Raw genomic sequence first — 12,860 nt, forward strand, 5'->3', positions numbered from 1 at the left:
GAAAATTACCCGCTATACGGAATTGATTAGCATGAGATCATAATAGGATAGTGCAAAGAGATATTACGAAAGCCAAAGCCAAAAAATTCCATAAAAAGAAAGTACTTTCACGTTTATAGTTAAAAGGGTGCTATTTTGTTCAGTTTCACCATCACCTGTGCCATGCTGGGTCGATGGCTGGGCTCTCTCTTAGTGCAGTGGAGTATCAGCTCGTACACTGCAGGACGCTGCCTCTGTACTTGAAAAATCATGTCTCGATAATGTTCAGTACTAGGGAATCGACTAGCGGTCACCTCACAGAGGACAATACCGTAGCTGTACACATCGATCTTGACAGACTGTTTCAGAGGGGGAGTGAGAAGATCAAAGGCTTGAGGGATGACTTCAGGAGGGGAGTAGATTATGGCCCCCTCTCCCATCGTATGAGCATGCTGCAGGAAGTTGGCTGAGCCGAGGTCAGATACCTTCCCCTTCCACTGGTGGTTGGACATTCGCTGGAGGAGGACGTTTGGGGCACTTACATCGCGGTGGATAATGGGATCGTAGCGCTGGTGCAGGTAGTCCAGAGCTAGGGCAATGTCCATGAAGATCGAGAGACGGTTTCCTGGGTCCAGTTGATTTCTCTCGTACGCTTGTCGGAGATTCATGTCCAAAAGCTCGGTGATGATGAGAGGAGGGGATCGATTCTCTCGGTTTTGATCATTAAAAATAGCACCAATGAATTGCACGAGGTTTGGGTGTCGCACTTCAGCCAATAGCCTCATTTCTCTCTCCATTTTCTCAATGTGAATTGGGTAGGCAATTTTTTCATGTAGTCGCTTGATAGCCACACTCACTGTTCCCTCCAGCACCTCCCCCCACCCTCCTTCGCCAATCCTCCTGCCAATTATCACTCTGTTGGCTGGAATCCTCCACACCTCTGTTTTGTGTGCTGCCAACTCTTTTGTCTTGCCTTCTAACTCACTCACTAGAGCTGTGATTCGAGCAGACAAGTCAGCTTCTCTTCTGTTGGCCTCAGCCAATTCACGATCTTTCACTTGTAAAAGTAATTGTGTAGCTTGCTCTCTTTGCTCTGCCAGCTGTGCTCTTTCCTCCGCATCTCCATGACGACGGTTAGCCTCAATCAAATGTTGATTTTTTCTAGCCAATTCATGATCTTTCTCTTGCAATTGTAGTTGGTGGCGATGTTCTGTGTCGTGCTCTCTCTGCTCTGCTGGTCGTAACTGTTGTTCCAGATCTAGAGCCCTCACCCGGCTGGTCTCACTGACTGATGAGGCATGAGCAGTTGCTCGTCTAATCTTCTTCTCACTCAGTCGCTGGGCGGAGCCTCTAGTGTCATTGTGGGCCACATTCATGAGATCCCACTTCCCAGCCGAGGTTTCAGCAACAGACGCTGAGGGTCCAGTCAACTCTGCATGTATAGGGAGGGATTTAAGGAACAAATGTAACAGTATACGCCTTTGACACATGTATTGTGTGTACGCAGAGGAGGTTGGTCACATTCCAACGAAAGAATGTGCGTGCACGGAGAAAAAAGAAAAGTACACGGAAATCTACAGAGACAAGTATGAAAAGTAGCTATCCTAGCTAAAGCTAAAAGGCTGCAAACGATTGTAGCACTCTAGCAAATTATGCTAACAATACCCAGTCACATTACAGTGGTGGATGCAGGAAATGTAAAAGGGTGGTTCCTGAAGGACAATGAGCCCGAAGGGTGAGTTGTATCCCCGCGCAGTTACGCCCACTTCCGGTCTAACCTCCGCCCATTTCTGGTCACGCGAGAGCCCTGTACTCCCGAGCAGGCTGCAGTAGAGTTAGAGGAAAAACTTGAGACTGCTGATATTACATCCTGCTGTGACTCTGAGCCTATTATTATGCCTTGGTGCGCATGCGCAAGCGAGGTGTACGGTAGTGTGTTTGTGTGTCTGTGCTGTATGTCTGTGTATCTGTGTGTGTGTGTGTGTAGACTGCTACAGTTGCTCAAGGATGAATCAAGTGCAAGTAAGAGTTTCTATAGGCTTCTAGTCATGTTTACTTGGATTTTAATTAGTGGATTTGCAAAATAATGCTTTGTTCTCAGGTTATGCTTAGTTTTGCTTACTTGGAATGCCATTGCAACCTTTTCAGAAGAGCACGTAGCCAAACTTGTTTTCCGAATGTTGCTACTCTACTTAGTAGTTAGCTCTGTACTAGAACGCTAGCTATTGGTAGCTGCAAGAGTGAGAAGAGAGCTGCAAGGCTCTATGGCAGCCTAGCCATTAATTTTAGACTTGAACTTTTGGCATCAATCGCTTTTAACAACAATCATGGTCGATCATTACCCACTCTTTAAGTTTGCATGCATGATTGGACTCCAGAGGAGGTTGGCCACGCGTCATCAATCATGTGACATTCCTAAGGTCTCTGCTCACGTTACCATAGATACCGAATAACTGTAATAAAAAAGCTATGGATACTTTTGCTTTGCTGACTTGTAACACCGGACTAGCTGTGTCTGTTGTCTGGCTGGACCAAGATTAGCTAGACTATAGGGTAGAGTATAGTTCAGCGGTGCTGTATGCAGCTTGCATTGTACTGGCTGGCAAGAATCTAGTAAACACTGTATGCACTGATAACTCGCCAGAATAGAGGGGATCGGTGGGGATCGGGTTAGTTAATGAAAGTTTTATACCAAAAGAAGCCAGAGAGGCACATAAAGTTTGCCTTCAGTCTCTAATGACCGTGCAACATCAGCTAGAAGTTTACATAGAACTCATTGTCAATTTTTGTGCCAGCTCAGCAAAAAAAGTGGTGCACGTGATCGTGTCCAACCTCCTCTGATTGGACTCTGCTATTAGTAGCTTTATCATAGTGTTATGTAGCTTTGGCATCTCCACTGAGGAATCAGCACCTGCGGTGCTTTTTATTTTAGTTTTTGTATATTGTTTTAGTGTCTGTTGCATTTGAAACTTTATTTGCTTTGAGATTGGCATTAGCTACAACACTTGGTCTCTTCAATGTTTAAAGTCTTCTCCTCATTTCATTGCTCATAATAATAAATCATAGAAGCTAGAGCTAGCTAGTCTGGTCTGGCTGAATGACCACCACATGATATCGGAAATTCCCATCTCTGTTCAGGGAGCTTCCCTCAATTTTGCTGTTATTGCATCATTATTTGCAAAGCGATCCAGTTGAGAAAGACTGAAAAGCTGCCACTGGATTTAGCTATATAGCTTCTGTTTGTTCTAGCAGGTATTGACCTTACTACATCTATTCATTAGAATAGGTAAAATATGACTGTAAATGACTGTAGATTGCTAAACATCAATCCGAGCAAAAGGGGGATTCCTTTGCTCCCCCCCTGGATCCGCCACTGCACTAAATATATATAAAGTGAATAGCATATAGTCGAAGCAATGAGCTAGAAACTAAGTTAATCACTTGTTGCAGCACTTTCCTTGGTTCTTTGACTTCTGTCTTAATGTAGCACCTGTCTTAATGTAGCATGCAGGTATAGTGATTTACACTACTACTATAATCCTAAACTACAGGCCAGAGGAGATACGACACTCGGTTAAGCTCACGTGGCTGTTATTTCTTGATTGAAGGCAAGAAAGACAAAGAAGTCGTTAAAAATACATTCCAATGACGACATTCAGCTGGGACATTCAGCTAGGCAAATAAGCACCATATATATAGTTTAGAGCATAAAACTCAGTGAATTTGTTGCTGGCTAGTAGCTATAGAGTTTTACAAGTAGAAATTAGATTTGTTGTATAAGAACCAAGGCTTAGATGTTGGCGGTGATCCTATCCTGAATGCAGGCACAGAATACTTACTCTAAAACAGAATTACAATAAGTGGTGGTTGAAATTGGTTGAAAAGCTATTTCACATCAGCATAAGCCCAACCGTGACAATCAACCAGCCTGATCCAAGCGTATTTCTTGAAAGATACATGCCAAACTATATCCACTATCAAAGTACATAGTCTTGAATGATATTCATACAAGATTCATAATCCTTTTGGCTGGTCATGTGACTGTCGTACCTCCTCTGCTAACAGGAGATGTAATACAAGAGAGATAACATGAGATAATGACAAAAGTGCTGACCCGGCAGGTTGAAGAAAGTTGAAGGCGAATTCGAGGCCAAACACTAGCATGTTTCGCCGCGGTTTAAATCATGACCAACCTCTTCTGGTGTGTACGTGTCTATCAGACAATATAGTTGCTATGGCTGCATGTACTAGTAGCTGCTCACCAAATCTCAGTATAGTGGTCTCAGCAAGGTCATTTCCCCCCCACTCCCGATGGCCTCCAAACACGAGGACCTCTGTGAGTCCTGGTCCCAGACTGGTGGCAGTGATGGAGTGGTAGTAACGTGGTGTCATTGACTCAGGAGGTGTCACCTGGAAGTAAAAGTTCTGTTCGACGTGTATACTGTATACTGGAGATTGCAGAATCTTTGCAACACATAAATAGAAGTGTGTAGCACTGTGGTTCCTTATATGGGGAATGCTTATACATTTAAGTAGTAAAACAGACCACAGTGTGTACATAAAATCCATATAAGGAACGCGTAACGCTCTACGCTTTTACTGGGGTGTTGCAAAGATTCTGCAAACTCCAGTAGTCACATAACATAATAGCCTCCTAAAATTTCAATTAAGACTTGTAAACGTATGCCACGCTGCACCGACAGTTCATAATCAATTGCCAGTGTGGATGGGGTATACACAGTATACATGTACATGCAGCACACACAATAAAAATTTATCCATACGCATGTGTGTACAATATGTTACAACTAAAGTGTTACAACTATAGCAGCCTCACGTGAAACAGCAGTTGTGCATTGTATCATGGTATCAATGCTGCTGCAGGTTGTATTGTAGGTCTAAACCACCATCCTCACCTCCGTCCACTTGCCAGTGTCAACATCAAACATCCACATGTCCCCCAGTGTATTGCTGCCATTATCCACTCCTCCGTACACCAGTAGTTGAGGGTGGTCCTGGTCATAGTTGAGACAACAAGTAGCATGGCCTGACCTCCCCACTGGCCATGGCTCTCCCTGTACTGGCTTCACCTTAGTCACCTCCTACACACAGTGAACACACAGTATTGTGCATTTCAATGTGGCAGTACTATAATTCCAACTCACCATAGTCCTAAAGTCAAACAGGTAGACATCATTGACCCTACCACCACGGCCAGGTTGTTTCCCTCCAAAGAGAACTGCCCTGTGCTGGTCTACCATAGTGAAGGTGAAGCTACTACAGGGAGGAGGTCTCTCTCCTTTGAGCACAGGGGACGACCAGACACCTGAAAGTGGGGGTGGGGTAATTTAGAGAATGATACAATGTTACACCATCCTTGAATGATATGAAAGCAAGAGACCAATTCGTTGCCTATAATGGTTGTAGGCAACTTTGCCTACAAATGATAGTTGAAAGATTAACTATCATTTATTTGCATACAAAACGACACTACCTTAATTATCTGAACACGTATCAATCAAAATGGCCATTTGTGAGTGGAAGAGTTTAGTGAACTGCTGAATGTGTTTGAAGAGAGACCATGCTTTTACAATATAAAATTAATTTTGTATCCATTTAATTTTCTGACTCTATTTTGATGATTTCCCCTCCTTTCCCCTTACAGGATTTCATCTAGGGAGGGGGGGGGGGGCAGGGATACCTTCCCCTCCAAAATGTTTGTAAAATAATGACATCATCACATTAGTACTGTCTATTATGATGGGCAATATGTAACTAGATCTACTGTGATACACTAACACTAGCATGTATTAAATAGGGGGTGCAGTCAACAAATGTGGGAGTGGCCAAACATTTTGCGACGTGCTTACACGCGCCCAAACCTTCCCCCCCAAACGTTTAATCCTAGATGAAACCCTACCTTAGTGTCGTAACCTTATGGGTAGTAATTTTCAGATTTTTTAGGGTACTAATTTTGGTAGATTCATTAGCACAATATTCAAAAGATTATGTAAAGTATGAGATTTAAGGTCGAATGTAGCCTCGAATCCACGCCGATTAAAATATGTATTTTAATCGGCATGGATTCGAGGCTAGGTTGAATGGAAAGTTTGGAGTCAGATACAGATCGATGATAAAAGGGCTATCTTGCTTATATTATGTACTCTCAAAAGTACATCATTTCTTTAATGAGATTCATACTTTTTTTAATCTGTTTTATTACCATATAGCGGGTAATTTCGGGGGGAAAAATCTTCGTGGTTCAGCAATATTGAGACATTTCGTGGGTAATATTTTCATGGTTGGAGCTTGCCAGTTGCCAACTTGCCACTGCAAGGTTGCTTCATTCGTGGGTAAAATATTTGTGGTCAGATCTTCACAACCACGAAAACCACGAATATTTTGCCCCATGAAAATTACCCTCTATACGGTATTAGCGCGTACTTAATTTAGCGTTAATTATAAATTCGCTAAATTATAATACAGTGGAACCCCTCTATAACGGACACCTTTGGGGAACAATGTTTTGGCCTTTATACAGAGGGGTGGCCTTTGTTGAGAGGTTGTTTTGTACACAAACTGTTCATTTGGGACCTGGGTGCCTGGCCGTTATATAGCAGCTGGCCTTTATTCGGAGGTGGTTGTTAGCAGAGGTTCCACTGTAGTAACAATAAGCTTTTAACAAGATCACGGTACAAGTATTGTATGCAAAAAGTTGCTTGCTGGTTGCGTGCAAATTTGCAGACAATTCGTTGCTTACAACCATTGTAGGAAACGAATTGCCTGAAAGTTGCCGGGTGTATGGTTGCCTTATTTTCACAAGTAGAGATTTGATGCAATTTCACTGTTTATAGCTGGTATTAAATTCTGCTAAGCTCAAGTTGTGTGTTACTTATAGCATTTCTAATTACTCGCAAGTGGTTTTAATGAGATTCATTGCATTTTCCAATTTTCTGCGAGTACACATTTTTGTGAAATAGCAGAAATCAATACCTGCGAAAATATGACACCTTAAGGTAGATAAGAGTCAAAGGATGTACGACAGGCGCGGTGCAGCTCTAGCAATTAGTCTTTGATTGAGCAATAATTATCCACCCACGTCGTATGTTTTTGATGAGTGTAATCAAAGGCTAATTGCTTGAGCTGCACCGCGCCTGTCGGACCTCCTCTGAGTGAGAGTGTTGAACTGACATGATGTGCCTGATACTGCGTCATCACTTGATGCTATGTTAATAGCAACACTTCCCAGAAACCGCAGGCAGTGCTACAAACCACAGACACAGTTTACTCATTATAGTGACAGACAGTGATGACGCACATTATGCATGTATCCACGTTTACTAGTTCAACACTTAATATCAAGATATTGATGAAAGTGAACATGGTTTCCTGCATGTATGTGAGTGAGGGTGGGACTCCGCCCACCAGCAGAAAACATACAGCAAATGTGCAAATTGAAAAGTTACCATTTTGTGTGTCAAAGAAATGGAACTCGTTTGTCCATCCACTGGTGAATGTTGATCGTGGTTGTGTGGGGCCCTTAATACCTTCTCCTCCAAAGCAGCACAGAGTGTTCTCATTCACACGGACAAGTCCACAACCAACCTTTTTCATAGGCTGACTACCAAAATATTGAATTTTGGTCCACTGGAAAGTGTCCAAATCAAGCTTGCTCATGTCATTGAAGTAAGAAGACCTATACTGACCACCGAAGGTGTACAGGCAACGACCTACACAAACAGAGCGACCACCCCACTCTCCAGGGGGTAGAGGTCCAGTAGTGGGGAAGAAGCTCCACTGCTCAGTGCTTGAATCACACACAGCAATGATATTAGACCCCTGTTCTGGACCAGCCCCCCTCCACACATAATGGCGTCCGTCAGCTACAGCTGAGGAATGCCACCAACAAGGTGGTGGTTCAACTGGTTGTAGACCAAGTAAGGAACGAAGCCGAGCTTTCATTGTCTGTAGGAGTGAGGAGCAATATGCATACACACACGCAATCATTGGTTGAGCCTGGACTGAGATGCTAGCTATAGGATAGGAGTCATAGGACCTAACCAGATCAACAACCATCATGAGACTGACATGAACTCAGTATATATATAGACTATCTATCTAGTACATTGTAGCAATGAGGCACAGCATTTCAACTTACAAGTAGAACACTCCCTCAGATCTAGAGATATCAGAGAGCTGCTATATTGTTGTTGGAGTTCTCAATAATTATTGATCTTGCATACCCGCCTAGTTGGGCGTGGCCCCACCCTGGACGCGAACGTAGGGTTGGGCACCACTGCAATGTCAGGTTTGTTCCACCGGCACTTATCTTTAGGGTGTGGCTAAGCATGAATACGATTAATTCCAAGTGGGCGGTAACCGCAAAGCTCAGTTAGAATGCTACTGCAGGAGTCATTTTTGCATACCACTAGCTCTAACTGACCTGGCGTGTTCCTGGATCAAGCTGGCTTGTCTACTATTGTTGCATTTTGATTTGACTAAAGAGAATTACTAGTTACTGACTCGTTCATTAATGAGCCACGCCTTCACACTTGAACTCTGCAATCTGATTGGGCTGCAAATTTTTTGCAGCAGACACAAACCTGACATTGCAGTGGTGCCCAACCCTACGTTCGCGTCCAGGGTGGGGCCACGCCCAACTAATACCCGCCAAAGGTTTAGCCTCGATCCCAGCCCCTTTCTCAATTGAGAGCGGCCTGGAATCGAGACTAATGAGGAGCCCACTCTCAAAATGGCTGCATGGAGGAGCTGCAGTAGTATAGGTGAGTGTAACTATAGGAATACTAGCATGTTGCACATACAGCATGCATAGCTATAATATATATAGGCCTGTCAATGCATGCATGCATGGACAATATATTATTATAGGTCTAGGACAAGGTCTAGTCTAGTTGCTGAGCATGTCACACAATTTGTAAAGATAGCGATCATCTATTATCATTCTGTACAGGAGATGTGTTTGTTCAGTGGGAGTATCCTTGTCACCACCACTCAGATTATATATCTCAGGAATGCTCAGGACAGGAATGGAGATGCAGCTCTACACATTGCCATGAGAATTGCTAGATCTCCTCAAACTATGAGCCTGTTACTAGGGGGAGGGGCTGATGATAGCCTCTGCCACCACCATGAACCACCTCTCACTGTGTTTAATGCAGGAAGACAATGCTATATATACCCAGCTACTAGCTGCATTCTTGAAACACCCAGTATACCTCAACATGATAGTAGAACACGGATACACACCCGCACATGATTACATATCAGAAGCTCTTGAAATGATTTGGCCGGTAATTACCCGGGAAGCCTGCAAATTGGTTCCCCAAAGATGCCTGTGTCAAGACACCTCTTTACACTGCAGCTATATTCATGCAAGGCTTCCATAGAACACTTGCACCCCCTACACATGTACACTGCAGTGGAACACAATCACACAGCATCAGTTGAGGTTGTCCTCAAGCATAGAGCCTCCCCCACAAGAAAGGACAAACTCCCTCCCTGTCATACCGGTATATGCCCTGTCAGCAAGACAAAATGGATATCATAGTAGCTATGGTGGAACATTGCGGGCCTGAGATTATGTCTATCGAGATGCTGCTAGATTCACCCCTCTGTTCAGTAGCAAGAGCGTGTGCGATCAATTGTTTTCAATTGTCATCGATAATGGAGCTAATATATCGACAGTCAGGACAACCGCGGCAACACATGCACTGCTATACACACTGCTGTAACAACCCAGGATAGTGGCTCTACTGGGAAAAGTTGCCGATCCATCCATTTGTAACGAGCGTGATTACAACCCCTTCCACCTCAGCCTATACGGAAGGGAAGTGTTTAGGATGCTAATCTAGTCAGAACATGCCCACATGCACACTCTGCACATCACCCGATACAAGAGGATCGGATCGGATCGAGACTTTACAGTTCATTTAGCAGCATTCTGATGTCAATGTGATGACCAGTAATAGTCAGGGCAACAATGTCTTCGATCCATGCAGCGGAATCTGGAGATATTAACAGTCTATATATTATATTGCACATCCTCTCTCTACCGTGCTCCAAGTATCTACTAAACGGTCTCGACTCAGATGGGATGACTCCACTACATGCATTATGGCCGCCTATAATGGCTCTGTTGAGCTAGTTGATCACGGTGCTATCATGCAACACTGTATAGTCATGGACATTGGACCATGGTGATACCCCCTTTATGTTAGCCTGTCTCAATGGCCGGGACATCTACTGTACTCTGCAATGCATCACCATCTTCGAGGGACTCAGTACTCAACAATTGAGAGGATGCCTTACACTTGGCAACAAGAAGCAAGAACATTGACGGTATAACAATGTGCCTTGATAAAGGTAACTTTGAACAAATCATGTCAAGCTACTGGTCAATGGACAGGAGAGGCACCAATATTTATTTGTCCATGTGAGTTGACAAAATAATGGTGGCCATATAAGGTGCATGAGATTGTATTTGATATCCCCACAGCTGTTGGCTGTGGTTCCCTTGATCCTCTGGAACCACCACCTTTTATGATTACTGCTACCGATACTGGATACAACATTGTTGGTAGTGAAACAAGAACTTGTGGAGCAAATAAGCAACTGGACCAACTGATGGAGTTTGGAGTTGAACTGCACCAACTTTGAAGTATATGTTCTGTAATCATCAAACAATTACTGAACCATAATTATTATGCATTGTTTCCCTACAGTCCTGCATGTGTCCTATTACTGATCCCTTCTCGAATGGAATGGTAATTAATCTACTCTGACAGTCGAAGGCCTATATAGAAGCTAGAACAGTGGCCACTTACTCTTGTAACCTGGCTACCACTGAGTGGTACTACAGTGACGAGGGTTTGTGTGGATAAAATCTTAGGTGGATGGTGTTCAATTCAGCCAAATTGCAATTATAGTGAGTGTAACAAACAATGCTACTGTAAGTTTAATATAAAAAAAAGTTATTGACTGTGGTTCCTGGACAACCCCTCCAACGAGCAGTGAACACATCCTCTGCATGTGATGACAGCTACCTACACCTGACGCTGTACCCCTGGATACAATCTGGTGGGATCAGATAGAGATTGTCAAGCTAAATTGAAACAGGAGCTCCAGTGAACCTGCCTGTGAATGTGAGTGTGACCTACACAGCTTCAATACTACTCACTGCTCCCCTACAGTCAAATCCAAATTCTTTAAGTGCCTAGCAGGAAAACTGAATTCCCCTAGAGATTTCTGGTCAGCATACAACAAACTCTCTCCGTCAAAAAACAGGACACCAGCTGAACTGAAAAACAATAATTCTACAGCAACAACCTCGCTCGAAAAAGCTGACATGCTGAACAGTGCATTTGCCTCATTCTTTACCTCACCAACTGCATCCTGCAGTACTCCTGAGGAAATGTCAACACCTAACTGCTCACTCAGTGACATTGAGTGCACCCAAGAGGAAGTCCACCATCTCTTATCTTCTTGCAAACCAAACACTGCCTCCGGTCCGGATGGCATTTCTAGCCAGATGATCCGAGGGACTGCTACTGCTATTTCCCCAACAATCACCAAGATATTCAATAGATCGCTCAAGCAAAGCAGAGTCCCTGACCTGTGGAAAGTCTCCAATGTTACTCCTATTCCGAAGGATGGGGATCCAACTTCTCCTAGCAACTACCGACCGATATCTCTCCTATCATTAATCTCAAAAGCTCTGGAAAGGATTGTACACAAGAGAATCTCAAAGTTCTTATACTCAAACAAGCTCCTGTCAAACTGCCAGTTTGGCTTCAGACCAAAATCTTCAACTCAAGAAGCCCTCCTATCTGTCACTAACGACTGGCACAAACTTCTAGAAAATGATCACCAAGTGGCAACTGTGTTCTTTGACGTCAAGAAAGCATTTGACTCAGTACCCCACCCACAGATCATATCCTCTCTCCAAGTCGTAGGCATTTGTGGCAACCTACTGCATTGGATAAAAGACTATCTTACCAACAGAGAGCAAAGGGTAGTCCTGGAGGGAACTATGTCAGACCCTGTTGCAGTGACCTCAGGTGTCCCACAAGGGTCAATCTTAGGACCGCTATTATTCAACATTTTCATGAACTCAATTGCTAACATCAACCTGTCCACCAATGCCAAACTCATTCTATACGCAGACGATATCCTTCTCTACAAGCCCATAAACTCGACAATTGAAACTCAGGACCTACAGGGAGACGTCAATGAAATAAACTCCTGGATGCAATCTCACGGCCTCACAGCAAACCACTCCAAGACCAAACTGCTTACAATAACTCGCTCTACACGCACTATCCCAATGAATATAGATATAAACAACCATCGGATCTCCCCATGTGATACTGTAAAGTACCTTGGTGTTACTATCAATAATGATCTAAAATGGGCATGTCACATACACAACACCTGCAAGAAGGCCAAACAACATCTTGGCTTCATCCATCGCAAGTTCCATAAATCACCACCTCAGATCAGGAACCAGATCTACCGCACGGCTGTTCTGCCTAAGTTAGACTATTGCGGTGCAGTCTGGGACCCTCATCACCACACAGATATAAAAAAACTGGAAAGCGTCCAAAAATTTGCAGGGAAAATTGTAACGAAGCAGTGGAGGGCAGAATACCCTGACCTGCTTGCCTCCTTAAACTGGAAACCTCTGTCATCTCGAAGGAAAAACCAAAAACTGAAAGTCTGCTTTAATATACTTAATAATTTATCTATAATATCTCCCAATGTTTTCACCCTCCATCCTCGCCCTTCCCCCCGTCACCCTCATAATCAAATTATTTTTAAACCATATGTTAAAACCCTAGCCCATAGACATTCCTTTTTTGTAA

The 12,860-nt window shown here is 43.6% G+C and overlaps 1 protein-coding gene across 1 annotated transcript; it reads right to left on the bottom strand.

Moving 5' to 3' along the window:
* Positions 1 to 26: 26 nt before the first annotated feature.
* LOC135335419 (uncharacterized) lies at positions 27 to 8,227 on the bottom strand. The gene is made up of 6 exons (XM_064530906.1): positions 8,138 to 8,227; positions 7,446 to 7,944; positions 5,145 to 5,305; positions 4,896 to 5,081; positions 4,242 to 4,389; positions 27 to 1,411 (listed from the first exon to the last, which is right to left on the bottom strand). The coding sequence occupies exons 2-6, from the start codon at positions 7,939 to 7,941 to the stop codon at positions 120 to 122; spliced, it is 2,283 nt and encodes a 760-aa protein (XP_064386976.1). The 5' UTR covers positions 7,942 to 7,944; positions 8,138 to 8,227; the 3' UTR covers positions 27 to 119.
* Positions 8,228 to 12,860: the final 4,633 nt, after the last annotated feature.

This window comes from Halichondria panicea, chromosome 4 (assembly GCF_963675165.1).
Source record: "Halichondria panicea chromosome 4, odHalPani1.1, whole genome shotgun sequence".
In the NCBI taxonomy this organism is placed as follows: Eukaryota; Metazoa; Porifera; class Demospongiae; order Suberitida; family Halichondriidae; genus Halichondria; species Halichondria panicea.

Bases quoted from the DNA above. Each gene is read 5' to 3' on its own strand.
- LOC135335419 (XM_064530906.1), bottom strand. From the start codon at position 7,941: ATGAAAGCTCGGCTTCGTTCCTTACTTGGTCTACAACCAGTTGAACCA. The intron at 5,306-7,445 runs GTAACTTTTCAA...CCCCACTTTCAG, and splicing joins TTTCTTTGACACACAAAATG to GTGTCTGGTCGTCCCCTGTG. The intron at 5,082-5,144 runs GTGAGTTGGAAT...CACTGTGTGTAG, and splicing joins TGTTTGACTTTAGGACTATG to GAGGTGACTAAGGTGAAGCC.